This window comes from Cornus florida, unplaced genomic scaffold (assembly GCF_030987335.1).
Source record: "Cornus florida cultivar Cherokee Brave unplaced genomic scaffold, ASM3098733v1 CherokeeBrave_3.0.0_Hap2_Chr01, whole genome shotgun sequence".
Taxonomy (NCBI): domain Eukaryota; kingdom Viridiplantae; phylum Streptophyta; class Magnoliopsida; order Cornales; family Cornaceae; genus Cornus; species Cornus florida.
This window is the reverse complement of record NW_026775571.1, coordinates 45,227,408-45,239,898: the sequence shown is the minus strand read 5'-3', so window position 1 is coordinate 45,239,898 and position 12,491 is coordinate 45,227,408. Positions and strand designations below refer to the sequence as shown.

Genomic DNA, 12,491 nt, shown 5'->3' with positions numbered 1-12,491 from the left:
GTTAGAATTTGGTGGAATCCATGACTGAAATACTATTTATTTATAAAATATAAAAAATTAGCAACAGGTGAAATAACAAAACTACCTACAAACTCTCTCTCCTCTCCCCCACTTTCTCTCTCTTTCTCATCACTACCTCCATTATACCTCTACCACTCCAACCACCATCTCCATCACCCACTACCCACCACCACCACGCCCAACAGTATCACCGTACTCCACCATCACCCTCACCCACTACCTACCCTCATCTAAGCCCGAAGGCACGACCACCGCCTTATCCAACCACACTAATCTTCATTGTTCAAAAAAACTTATTTCGTGAACAGGTCCGGTGACCTTCATTCCTTCTATTATTTTCGGCGAAGATACTACAACAACCAAAACTGCAGTTCCATTTCTGACAACAGCTTTCACCAAACTGAGCAACTTCATTTTTGGGATTGTTTTCCTTGATTCTCTTTTTTTTTTTCTTGAAAAAAAAATCATTTTCTAATGTTTGTCGTGTGTTTCCCTATGAGTCATATATATATATATATCAATTTATAAATTTGTGATAAAAAAAAGTTTGCCATAAATTGCCGACTCAATCGATCCATTCCCCCACAAACACAGGGCAAATCGCTACCGAAATCGATGGACATCGGAATCAATGGAGCCCATAGTCGTTGATGGATGGGAGAAACTAGTTACTAGGTTTGTCTTCGTCGTCAAGTTTGGCTGTTGTTGATGGTGTTTTCTGGTCAGAGAGTGACCAATATATATAGAGAGAAGAGTTGAACCATGAATATATATGAAAAAAAAAAAAAAAAAAAATCATGTATACAGATTAGGAGGTTTTCCAAAGTAGTAGAGTTTAGAGAGAGAAATTAGAGGCTTTGGAAAATAGAATTTAGAGAGAGAAAGGAGAGTGATTTAGTTGGAGAGAGAGTTAGAAAGGAGATGGCCTTAGATTTAGTAAAACGTGTAATTTTTAATTTAAAAAGAGATTCTAAGGGTAAATATGATATTTTACATTAAAAAGAATGACACTAGTAAAAGAAAGTCATTGACCAGCTTTGACGACCACCGAAGGGGACATAGCGTATTATGCCGGAGTCAACTTTGAAAGAGGTGTTTGTAAATTTTGAAACGTTAGGGTACATATAGTTTGTAATTAAACCTAACCTCAAGAAAGGTAAATGAAAATTTTCCTTTATAGATAAGGACCACAATAAAAATAAACTTGAATTTGGTTTCACAATTTTCATTTCTTTCAACAATATGGTTACATAAAATGGTCTTGTAAATGAAAGAAAATTCTCTTTCTATTGATGAAAAGTTTTTCCCTTCCACCAAACATTCTGCCTCTTCTTTTCTTCCTTACCCTGTCTATACATCATTTGTCTTTACCCAATTGTATCATGCTTGGGTCTCTTTTCTACATTGGTGGGGCTGTATCCGACTTGACTGGTGAGCTTGTGGATTTCAACATGGATCAATTCGACCAACATAAGCCCAACCCATGTCGATGAGGTGACATGTGTCGATTTAAGAAGATGCTGGAGTATGAAAAGTCATTCAAGGGCAAATTTGCCCTTTCACCTCCCCCCTAATTTCACCCTAATTAATTATTGGGATAATTACGTATAAATGGGGTTAGGGTTCCGTATTTACTCAGAGGCGGAGTCAAAGTTCCACATTTCCCTAAAATGGATTGCTGACGTGGCACATGGATTATTACTGTTCAAGAAATGTTTTGCCAAAAATGCCCTTATCACTATTTCAGCACATTTACCTTATTGCCCATATTTAATTTTGTCACCCAAATTGTTGCCCTAAAATACACACACAGTCGTGCATCACATATCCATCTCACATCAGCGCCCCCTCTCTCTCTAACCAACGAAGCAAGACCAGGCAACCCATCTCGGCACACACCATCACCGAACATGGAGCCCTAACCCTCCGTCATCTCATTCGCGAAGAGCCCTCAAGAGCCCCCTCTCTTTCTTTCTCCCCCCCCCCCCCCCTCCTCTGTGTAACAGGATTAAAGCATCCTTGGTTGAGCCCTAACCCTCATTCAAGCCCTCTCTCTTTCCCCCTCTGTAACAGCGAAGCACTTCTCCACGTCTAACCGTCATTGGTGCGCCCTCTGTCTCTGCCCCTCTCTATAACCCAGCGAAGCATTTCTCCACTTCTGCCATTCATTTATTGTTGTTCTTAAACTGAAGTAAGTACTCTCTCTCTGTCTCATACACACACACGTTTATTTTTTAGATGATTATGGCCCTGATTTAGTGGTATAATTTTTTTTTTTTTTTTTTTCCAATTGGATGTCTGATTTTCATCTAGGTTATGTTTATATGTATTCTCCTCTTATAATTTCTATTATGCAATCATATATATATATAATTTCTATTCTGCAATCAAGATTGTTGTTGCTCTGTTTGTTGTATATGTTTGAAATGTGCGTAACAAAATGTTGCACAAATTTGGGCTAATTATAAGGCCTCATTGAAAAAATTATAAGGTAGTTCCTCCCCTGCACATGAATTATAATTTTTACATCTAACATTTTAAAATCCATTCTAATTACGTTGGTTTTAGCCTGCCTCTTTGTCTACTACCAAAAGGACATGAAAAAACAGTATATAATTGGAGAAGAAGAATTCAATAATCTCAAATTTTCAATCAGTTTTTTAGTCAACTAATATAAATGAACACCAAAATCTATGTTACAGGTATATATTGACGGGTATAACAGACAATACAGTTTAGGTATAACAAGAAAGATGTCTGTAACAAGAAGACATGGAGAAGAAAACAATGAGAGAAAAGACAATGAAGAAGATAACAAGAGGAAAAAAACCTGGTAGATTAATAAATAATCTCCTATTGTGTACAGAATCACAACACTTACTCCAAAAACAAAGATATATAATTATATATATATATATATATATATATATATATATATATATATATATATATATATAAAATATTGTGAGTTGAGTTGAGAATTTCACTTGACAGAGCTTTGATGTCAAATAAATAAAGAAAGACAGGTTTCATAAATGAGGAGTGAAGAGGTTAAGGGAACACTGACAATATTTCTTTGTATTTTGCTCTGTTTTGAAAAGGCCACATGAGAGAGCTCTCTCTCTCTCTCTCTTTGAGGTGGATCTGTTTTTTTTGGTCCAAAACTCTGGCACTACAATCAAACCAAAGACACCACCTTTATGTGAAGGTGAATACGGATACTACTTCTCTTTGCACGAGGGAAGGAATCAGAATCAAAATCAAAATAAAATTAAAAACAGCTACTGGGTGATATAAAGTTTTCAATTCCTAGCAGACAAGTGCAGTACTACTAAAGTCTCTTTTAAGAGATAAGCATTAAAACATGGTAGAGTTTATAGATTTTTGTAGGGATTGCTTTATTAAATCTGCCTATGCTCTTTTAGCTGCATTATATATTTTGATGAATATCGAGATATACATGGTTTTACCCCACTAATTCTCGGAGCTCCCAAAGAATTATTTATACTCATGAAAGCGTAGTCTCAAAGAATTATTTGTACTTATGAGGAATCTAATTTTAAATCTGGTGCTTCATGTACTTTTATTATTTGTCCTCAATTGTATCCAAACATCTTATTTTTTTATATTTCCATTAAAATGGTATCTCTCTTTGATTTTGGATCAGGTGTATGATTATGAAATTATGTGTTGATTTGTAAGGTTGCTTTCAGCTTTGGACAAAAATAAAATGAAATGCTCTTTGAATTATCGACTCTCAATTAACTATGTTGGCAGCCTATTGCAATTGATTAGAACGATTAATAAATTCTTAGAATTTTGTTTCTTGTGAGGGAGGGTCTAATTTTGTAATTTTGCTTTAATGGTATTTGATAGTAACAGAAAAATTCAGTAAGTTAATATTTATATTTGGTTTTATACTAAGTCGCATAAAGTGGTAGATAGAGCGCAAAAGCAACAAAATTAAATTACAAACAAATCGTGAGAATGGGAGCTAGATTTACACCTGTTAAAAAGAATTGTATGACCTAGATTTTAACACAAACACACTTGTCATAGGCTAGCTACACCTATTGTAACTTCTGCGGCTAGCTATTGGTCACTGTTGGTGTTTGTTTGAGTGTGTTTGGATCATAAAAAAACAAACATATTTCAGCCACTACATGAATAGCTTCCCAATGAGATTGAGGAAAAACTTCAAGACAAAATGGCTGAGCTAAATCTAGTTTATGATTATGTTAAGTGCTGTTAGGAGGAGATTGAAACAGCACTGGACCGTCAATAAGCACATCAATCTTAAGAATCATAGTGTGAACTATACTCTAATACAGGTCCATAGAACACGTGTGCCATTAGGGGAGAGAAAACCCTAACGTACCTCGATTTGGAAGGAGAAAGAGAAGGAATGAGAGAAATGGTATAATAATACTTGTTTAACCTTCCAAAAAAAAAAAACCTTTAGGAGTCATCCAAACCAACATGAATTTGTTCTAATTTTTACAAGAGTTAGGCTGAAATATTTAAACATAACACGACTTTGTCATATATATGTATGTTTATACATGATTTTAACACACACACACTGGCCATAAGCCTAAATACCACACATTAACTAGTACATAATGGAACACATACACAAAACTAGTAGTAATCATGATGCAACTAATAAGCTCCATATGATCAAAGTAGTTTCACGGCTTATTTATCATTAAGCAGTAGTTGCCATGGACTGATATAGATATATATTCAAAGCATATAATTTTAAATTTTTAAGCTCATTACATCAACAAACTATCAAGACTTTCATTTTATTTTTGTCCAAATCTGAAAGCAACCTTACAAATCAACACATAATTTAATAACCACACACATGATCCAAAATCAAAGAGAGATACCATTTTAATGGAAATATCAAAATTTAGTTAAAACCATTAATACTGACCATGGTTATATCCATTTGAAATTTTAAATTCACATTGTCAGTTACAACCAATACACACCACAATATTGCTCGATAGCTATGAGTAGTATCAATTCACTCCGTTAGAAAATAATATCTATGTAAAATCAGCTATATCTGTATCCTCCTACAAAAAGAGTCAGAATTTATCAATTTTTTACTATTATTTTTTACATGGAAATTGAATCCTTATTTGGAAGCGACATGAGATACCACTCAAGCTGAGTCTCTTGGATGGGGAAGGGTGGTAATAGAAGTGGAAAAAGTAAGTAATACAAAAAATAAAAAATGGTTCTTATTAGAAAGAATTTTGAAACTTAACAATTTGTTCAATTTTAAGATAACCAGACTATTTACGGGAATCTTCCATGCCCACATAGTCAGAGGGCCAAAGAAGAATGATTTTATTTGTTTTGGTAGCTTTTTTCATTCAAGCTATATATTCAAGGCTCTTTGATGACTGCAGACTAAATCCTCAGCAGAACCTAGGAATTTAGGAGTTAAAATTCAAAGCCACCAACACATAGGTAGTCCAATTAGTTTTTATGTATAATTAATTATTATAACTCAATTTAGATCAAGAATTATTCAAGATTGTTGCCTCTTTCTCAAATGGCATGTAGAGTATACCTCTGTGTAATATGTCTTTAGGCATCTACGCACATGATAGAATTGATGCAAAAGCTAGCAAACTCTATAAATGAGGCTTTTTTAATATATGTATTTAGCATTAATTTATCAAAAAAATGTATTTAGTATTAATTTATTATTCCAACATTCCCTTGTACTTGTCTCCCCCATTTTCAAGACTTACACATATAAATTATGTGTGTGAAAAATATTCAACACTCTGCTCTCTCTCTATTTAACTCTCAATTTTTTATTTTCAATCTATATTGTCCCATTTAACTCTCTATTCATCTCATAATCTCCCTCATCTTGTATATATGTTTGTTGTATACATAGTGATACAATTATCTAGTAATCAATGGCATTGATTTTGTGGTTGTATTTTGATTTGAAAAAGGTCTGTAGTGTGTGTTTAGGAAAAGTTTAATCTTGACATCGCCTATCCCTATTGAGGGAATTAGTAGTGTTTCGCTGTAAATAGATCTCTAAATTACATTATATAATTATGATATTTAATTGTTTTATATTTCATTATTTTTTGAACTTCATATTTAGTTTTTTTTTTTTTTTTTTTTTTTTTAAACTAATGAGTCAATTTTCGAAGCAGTTGGACAAATGGATGAGACACAAATTATATGCTATTGTCGATTTGATGGGAAAATTGACAAAAATGAGAATGGGGAAATTATATACATCGGCGGTGTCACGGACCCTTTTATGATAACAACAACAACAACATACGAATCATTTATAAATGAGTTACAACAACGTTCATCTTCAAACATGAATGGTAAAGTCATATATTATACCACCGAATCTAACAAGAATGAACTTTTGAGGATGACGGGAGAATCTGGATTTAGAGTGATGCTTGTAGTGAGTGGTCCCATGCTAAATGTGTATATGGAAGATGTAGAGCCTGTAATTGCATCATGCACAATTCCTACTGATCATAGTGAGAGGTAAGACACATATATTTAAAGTAATACATTGATGTATGCGCTGCATAGGTTATGTGATTTTTAATATACCTTTTTATCCACTTGTAGACAATTTGTTGAAGCCACATCGCCAATTGGTCTTCTACAAAGTGTTGCGTCAACGTCTTCATTTCCTCCGATAAATGCGCATCGGGATTCTTTCCGACACATTGATGACATTCTTTGCGTGGATCAGCTTTTTGACAGCCCAAATGATTTCAAAGATGCACTCGTTTTGTTTGGTCTTCGTAATCATTTTCGGTTCAAGTACTTGGACAATAGCAGAAAATATTATAGAGTTGTGTGCGAGGTTAATAATTGTCCATGGAAATTATCAGCTGGTTGTGAAGGAAGTGGTGATATAGTGAGAATCAAGCGGTTTAATAATGTTCACACTCACACTGCTCAAGACATTTCAGATTATAAAGCCATTTTTTGGTCGAAGGAAATGGGTCGAGCTATTGTGAACAAGGTTAGGGACAATCCTAAATGCACCCCCAAGACTATTTCCACAGACATAAACGGTGAATTTTCTGCTAAAATGACTTACATGCAATCGTGGAGAGCTAAGGAGTGTGCACGTCATATCATTGAGGGAAATCCCAAGGATAGCTATATTTTAGTCCCGTGGTTGTGTGAACGAATAGCAGAATATATTCCTGGGACAATTACATCGTGGGAGTGCACGGATGATAGGAGATTTAAGCGAGTGTTTGTAGCTTATGGGTGCTCCATACGAGGTTTCATCAACTATTGCAGGCCCATGTTAGCAATCGATGCTTGCCACTTGAGTGGCAATTATAAAGGAACAATGCTTGGTGCAACGGGGTTCGATGCGAATGATGGCTTGTGGCCTTTGGCGTATGCTGTTGTTTCTTCTGAGAATGATGATGATTGGCATTGGTTCTTGAGCAAGGTGAAAGAGATTCTAGATGGTCGCATTGTGACAATCTTAACCGACAGGCATCCGAGCCTAATAAGTTGTATTAGAGATATTTTTGGCTCCCAGTACCACTCATGGTGTCTTCGTCACCTAACGGCGAATTTTTCTACATCCATTCTTGGGAGACAAAGTTTAGGATTGAGGGCTTCGGGTAAAGAGCATGCGAAAAAATTACTCGATAAAATTGCATATGCTCGAACTGTAGATGAGTATAAGAATGCATTGGCTGCCATGCGGGTATTTCGAGGGGAGTTATGCGATTGGGTTTTGGCGAATTCACCTGAACATTGGTCAAATGCTATGTTTACTTCCAAGCGTTGGGATAAATTATACACCAATCAAGCAGAGTCCTTCAATGCATGGGTGAAAGAAGAGAGGGTTTTTTCAATCACAAGGTTGATGGATACACACATGCAAAGACTCAGCAAATTTTTATACCAAAAGAGTTTGGACGTTCAGAAGTGGACTATCCCGGTTGGGGATCGTATTGAGGAGAAAAAAAAAAGAGAGCAAGAGTTAGCTCTTGGTTTTCAGTCGATGCGTGTTTCGCCTACTGAGTGTACAATATATGATCGAGACAGAAAACCATTCAGGGTGGTATTTGGCAGTGAAAATTCTTGTAGTTGTTTGAAGTGGACCATGAGTGGGATTCCTTGTTCACATGCATGCTATGCCATCCATGAATTATCTTTAAATATTTATGAGATGGTTGATCCATGGTTTAGGGTTGAAACACAACAAAAACTATGTGAACATCTCATGTCTTCTGTCCCCATGCATGATATGCCGAATGCAGCTGCTGTTGCTGCTGCTAACGGTGAAGGTGTTTCCCATCTTAGGCCTCCTGCGGTAACACGTCCCCTTGGACGACCTCGTATTAAACGAATCGAATCACAATTTCAAAATGTAAGGTCGTTACACTGTTCGCGATGCGGCGAGAATGGTCATAATCGTCGAAAGTGCAAGGCTCCTATACCTGGATAGAATAGTTATATAATTGCTAATTCTAGTGGAGTTATTTTGTAAGGTGTTAAGGCCTTAAATATGGAATTATTTTGTAATTACTATTAATTCCTTGGAGCTCCCCTACTGCATAGTATAACTATGTTGTGATAGTATTTCTAACTTATTTAGAAAACATTTCTAAGTATGATGTAACTTATTCTAAGTTGAATCTGTATTATTCGTCTGGTGGTTTATTTTGGTATTGAAATTATTTTCCTGGGTCCTCGTATGAGTCTCATGTGGAGTGTTATTTAAAAATCATAGGTGTGTGAGTTTTCTGGCAGCTGGAGGGTCGTGAAAGCAAGGAGGTTATGGGATTATGTGACAATGGACGGGCTTACATGTTACATGCTTACGGAAGGCTAGGAAAATAACATCATATTAAAGTCATTATGACTTGTTTCCTCACTATTAATTCCTTGGAGCTCCCGTACTGCATTATGACTGTTATTTCAACCACAATTTACCTCGTGAGTCTCTCTCTTCCTCACTTTCTTTGTGTCTCAAAAATTATATGAACATTGTGTTTACATTATCAACATTGTTTGACAGATGAGGCTAAATGGATAAATCAGTACAAAGGAAGAGTGTTCAGTTTAAAGGACAAGCCTGTGGTGCATAAAATTTGGCTGCCGAATGAGGAATGCCCCAGATTGGCAATGTCTAGAGCCTTTGGGGACTACTTTATTAAGGATTTTGGACTTATATCCGTCCCTGAAGTGAGGTGTTGTCACATATAACCAGCAGAGACCAATTTGTTGTGTTGCGAACCGATGAGGTATGTATGGCACTTTTTGGTATTTATCACTTGTTCTTTTTTATACAATGACAAAGAAAAAGACTTGTTTGTTTCTCTATTAAATGTCCAAAAGATCACGTGAACGAATACGTTTCAAACTCACGAGCATAATTGACAATAATCACTTCAAATTATGTGATATCAGCTATTATTAATGAGTTTACAGGTTTTTGTTTTGGCTCAAATTGATTGGATTTTGAAATTAGTATGGATTTTTGAAGTTAATCTTAACATGCTATGATCCTTGTTTTGTAAGCAGAATTTTTCCTATCTTTTCCTTCAAACCTTATTTAATCGGTAAGAAAATTTATTGATTTAAATTGATAGAAGAAATGTGTTTAAGCTTCCAATGGACTTGGTTTCATGCAAAATGTTTGAGAATTTCTTTTTTATTGATTTTTCAAAGGGAAGTATGTATTTCTGGGAAAAATTGTTTCAAATAGATTTTTGGGCTTCCTTCTGATTTTTTGTGGTCTAAATAGTCCAATCATGTTTGATAGAATAAAAAAATAAAGAAACAATAATAAAAAGGATTTTGCTATAATCTTAGTTGACTACTGTTACCCCATTTATTTATTTATTTTGTTTAAAGTCTTGCTTTTGGTTACCAGCGCCTAATAAAAAAGTTGTCTACTCATATGTCCCTTATTTTTGAGTTTTTTCATTTAACCATCTCCACTTGTACAATATTTTGGTGTTATATTTTGTTTAATTGATTTGCATGTACTTCAAATGTAGTCTTCCCGCTAGGGGCTGGGAAGAGATAACAACGGGAGCGTCGATTGCATGGCTATCAAGTACATCAAATTTGTAAGTTATATGGTCTTTATATTCGATAAAAATCTTTTATGATTGCACATTTGTAATGCTTTTTATACTCATACTTGGGGGGGTCACATGCCTTTAAGTGACCAATTTTATGGTGTATCTTGAACTTTATTACCTTATTGCTACATCGGCCCATGTGGAGGCCATTTTTTTTTTTTTTCTTGTTTTAAAATGTTGAAAGCATGGGAGTATGGGATCATCGTATGTGGAGGTTTTGATTGATTGTTGTGGAGGAGAAGTTGTTGATATGTTGTTTAATGAGTTAATGCAAGTTCTCACGTTCTTCGTACATGTTGATATGTGGAGGTTTTGCTAATTTTCTCTTAAACCCAACTCATTCATCAACGCTCTCTTGCTCTCTCTCTCTCTCTCTCTAGTCTTGTTCATCGTTTTGCTAGGATTTCTACTCTGTTTTTATACAATTTTGATCCCTATATATATATATATATATATATATATATATATATGCTGTTCCTAAAACATCAATTTTGGATTCAGGAATTGGACACAAAAATGTCGCGATTCCCTCTCTCCGATCAGAAACTTCGAAGGCAAAATTTGTGCGAAAAAGTATGTGTTTCCATCTGCTTGTGTGTGTTTATGTATGTTCGCCAACCAATTGATATTTTCGGCTTTCTGTTTCGTTGCAATGAATTCAAGAAAACGAGAAAAGTTTAAATTCTTTTAGCTTTTCTATCGAATTCCTTTTGATTTTCTTTCTTTTGTTTGTCTTCGTGAATTTGTTAGACTTTTGGATTTACTGTGAACTACGGTTTCTTCGTCTACTATTTGAATGTTTCTTTTTTTTAGACGATATCTAGTGTTGTTTGCAATATCTTTAGATTTTTGTGGTTGATGTTCCCATTAATTTCTTGGATTTTGATTTTTTTTCACGTAAGGGTTTCTTTAGCATATTTGGATGGTTTATTGTCTACGAATATGAGTTTTCAGGAATTTAGGGTTTATTTGTTCAACTTGTATAGATTCTGCACGACTAGAATTTTTGACATCATTAGATAATTTTTTAAGTCATAGTCCTGTAGGTTTCTTGGTTTGGATTTCCATGGGATTCAACATGAAGATTCAGGGAAAACACACTCAATATGTTTTTGTTTCTATTTGTATAAATTTGGATTTACGTAGTTCTTTCTTTATTCAGAGAAATAGACCCAATAAAGTTTAAATAATCAATAGGTCCCATAATCTCTTGAGAGAGGTGCAATGAGATTGTGATCAAAGACACATCAAAAGAAGAAGTGAATTCAAATATATTTGATAATGAAGCAATAGGTATAGCCATTTTAGGGCTTTCCTTTCACAATTCCTCATTGGGGGGATCCACAACACTTCTCCCTTTTCCCCTTATAACTTCCTCCCACTAATTCGAATTAGGTCTAGCCGTCCTCCTTCATTCTCCATTTTTGTGTATGCTTAGTAGTGGGCTTAGAAGAGCAAGATTGGGTTGAATGACCAAAAGATTCACAATCTAACATCTGTGACTTCTCATATAGCTTCCTTTCTATATATACCAGTCTCGAACCTTGACCAGTGGGTTTATAATTCAAACCATAAGCCAACAGGCTATAAGGTGAACCGGTAAGCATTTTCATTTCTCCAGTTGTTAGGTTTCTAAGTGAGGAAAAGAGATAATAATGTAATATTATCATATGTCCTATTGTCTTGGATTACAAAGAATTTTTACTCGAAAAGAACCAAAATAGTTGTAGAAGACAGTAACGATAGTTTCAGGTTTTGTTTTTGTGTTCCATATAAAGAAAATATTACATTTCAAAATATACTCTCTTTATTTATTTAATTTTTTTTTTAATATCTTTGCCTGCCTTCTTTTGTCATCGCAATAGGCTTCACACTAATCTTGCTCCTGGGTTTTAAACTCTATGGCTGATTTTTTCCTGTCATTTTGCCTTTATATATATATATATATATAGGTTTTATTGGAAATTCACACTAATCTTGTTCTTTTGGGATGGCAGCTGGATAGGTTTATTCCCAACTGATTTGCAATGGATTTTGATTTTGCACATTACATGCTCAACGGTGGGATGGTAAGAAAGGAAAGCCCAACACCATGCTCTCCAGCCAAAGAAGCTTACAGGAAGAGGATCCTTGCTTTTAAGAACAAGTCTAGGAGATAGATTCCCCAAGTGGGTTTTCTTTCTTTCCTTTTTCTTCTTCTTGTTGCTAAGCTCTCATTCTGATTTGTGTTTTGGATTGATTGCTTTCTTGTTGACATGTGTTTGTTTGGTAATTTAACAGTCTCCAGAAAGGATTCTTGTTGTTTCTGAGCTCCTAGATGAGTTTTAT

At 34.9% G+C, this 12,491-nt stretch overlaps 1 protein-coding gene and 1 long non-coding RNA gene across 2 annotated transcripts; both read left to right on the top strand.

Moving 5' to 3' along the window:
- The first annotated feature begins 6,226 nt into the window (after positions 1–6,226).
- Positions 6,227–8,518, top strand: LOC132271484 (uncharacterized). Its single transcript, XM_059772872.1, has 2 exons — positions 6,227–6,573; positions 6,661–8,518. The coding sequence occupies exons 1-2, from the start codon at positions 6,227–6,229 to the stop codon at positions 8,516–8,518; spliced, it is 2,205 nt and encodes a 734-aa protein (XP_059628855.1).
- Positions 8,519–9,178: 660 nt separating this feature from the next.
- LOC132295465 (uncharacterized) lies at positions 9,179–11,399 on the top strand. Its single transcript, XR_009478499.1, has 3 exons — positions 9,179–9,317; positions 10,077–10,148; positions 10,665–11,399. It is a non-coding gene; the product is annotated as an uncharacterized LOC132295465 (long non-coding RNA).
- Positions 11,400–12,491: the final 1,092 nt, after the last annotated feature.

Excerpts from the sequence above, each read along its gene's own strand:
- LOC132271484 (XM_059772872.1), top strand. The coding sequence starts at position 6,227 with ATGGATGAGACACAAATTATATGCTATTGTCGATTTGATGGGAAAATT. Across the intron at positions 6,574-6,660 it reads CCTACTGATCATAGTGAGAG|ACAATTTGTTGAAGCCACAT; the intron begins GTAAGACACATA and ends ATCCACTTGTAG.